Source organism: Halyomorpha halys, unplaced genomic scaffold (assembly GCF_000696795.3).
Source record: "Halyomorpha halys isolate HHAL.00 unplaced genomic scaffold, Hhal_1.1 Scaffold44.1, whole genome shotgun sequence".
Lineage (NCBI taxonomy): Eukaryota > Metazoa > Arthropoda > Insecta > Hemiptera > Pentatomidae > Halyomorpha > Halyomorpha halys.
Window position 1 is genome coordinate 325133 of NW_027115243.1, and position 1954 is coordinate 327086.

Here is a 1954-nt window from a genome sequence, read left to right on the forward strand (position 1 = left end):
AATCCAATTAATGTGCCGATGATGATGTCTTCCTTCTTTACAAAGAGCTTCAACGACTTGGCAAAAGAGATGATGCTCTTCGAACCGATTAATAGTCCTGAAAGTACGACAGTAAGCGCCAAGCAGCCCTTTAATACTTCAGCCGAAGTCAACGATCAGGGAATGAAGGTAAGAGAAAGTTTCATTTCAGTAATTGTTTAATTAGATATAAAAAACTTTATTATGGTAAATAGTTAATTTGCGCGATTAATCGATTTATGTAACGAACTGGCTGATCAGGCAACAAAGGTCGCGATTTCTGAAGGGGGTTCCACATCACGGAGTTGATGATTTCATTGCTCTCATTAAGCAGAGAATTAAATTGAAATAGCATCAAATGTGGGTACAGTTGCTAACAATAAATTAAGAGAAATCAGAAGTGATGTTTCCCCTTGGATAGGTGATTTTGACACGCCTTCGAATAGGTCTTAAGCGACTGAACCACGGTTAACTTATCCCCTGAGATTCTTCGCCTGTATGCCAGACTTTCGGAACATGATTTACCGTAAACACATCTTAAATGGATGCCATTTATTGAATTTTGACATTGAAATTTATGACATTGAATTTTGCAGGATAACAAACAGACTGTTGATAAACTTTTTTTGCATTTCTCAATCAAACAAAACTTTACCATAAAAATTCACCAAAAGTTTCCATTTTTCAATAGTTTTATATTTCAATTCAAATAAAAACAAAATAAAGTCAAGGTTAAGGTTTTTGAAAATATAGTATTACATAAAATGTTCCGACAGAAAAAGGATGAGTTAACCGGAGAACTGCGGTATAATATAATTTTGATTATAGCATTGTGACGTATAAGATTGACGAGTAATATTATGAAACTTATTAACGGAATGATCCTTAAAGTGTTAATAAATATTGAACCAACGAGATTAGTTAAAATATGGGGGAGCAGGGACACGGAGGAGGAAATTCCTCAACTTGCCGCTAGAGCGCAACACTAGCGCTATTAGTTCAGACGGTGTCCACTAGATAGTAGCACCAAACGGTGCTACGTGACCTATGGCAGGAGATTTAAATTTGAATTTTCAACTCGACCACTTATATTTACAGGCAGCCGATCAGAAGCTAATATTTGATTGGTGGGAGATTTAAATTCAAATTTAGCTCGAAATAACCTTAACCACTCACGTGATCAGTCACGTGACTATTAGACCACACCCTATTATTGATCACGTGATCGTCAGTCTGCTATTTTGTACTTTGTTAATTCCCACCACCCATTGATAGATGAGGTACCCACTTTTTATACTATAAACTAATAACAAATAATATACCAAAGCTGGGCTATTTACTTAATTAATGAATAAAACAATACAAGAAAAACTTCACTTCATATTTAATAATATTAAATAAAATTAAAAAAAACTATTCCTCCTATTGTGACGGTAGGTATCCACCTCTAAGCAAGAGGTTTTGTGATACAGATAAAAAAAAAAGTAGTTTAAGATCTAATCCTGAGAATACAGACAGAAATTTATACAACAGATTCTGGCTAGTATTGCTTAGTTTCGGCAAATATCGAATTCGGTTCTCATGATACGCGGGGCAATTTGTCAAAAAATGGAAACAATCCTCCAGGGCCGTTCCATCTCAAGCTGGACAAAGCTTCTGTGGGTCCAAAGTATATTTGTGTGGACCAACACTTAGAGTAATTGCATATTAACCGGAAAATCGTAGTTGGGCAATTATTCTCAAATAAGTTATAGGGCAGCTAATTTGTAAGTAGCTTTAAGGAGCATCCGTTTTAATAAAGGGGTATTCATGATGTTGTGTTAAATGTTAAATGTTTTACCATGTTAAATGTTTTACCATGTTAAATGTTATAACTATAAGATTGTGAGCAGCCCTATTTGAAGTCATGTTAAACGTTAAATGCATAAGAGCCCCT

General features: G+C 35.0%; 1 protein-coding gene across 1 annotated transcript in view; it reads left to right on the forward strand.

Annotated features, from left to right (window-relative positions):
• Window positions 1-1954, forward strand: part of LOC106688813 (uncharacterized) — a gene marked incomplete in the record, with an annotated part of 23219 nt that overhangs the window by 13800 nt on the left and 7465 nt on the right. Inside the window, 1 exon segment of the mRNA XM_067052311.1 lies at window positions 1-168. Within this exon segment, the coding sequence (XP_066908412.1) occupies window positions 1-168 (168 nt within the window).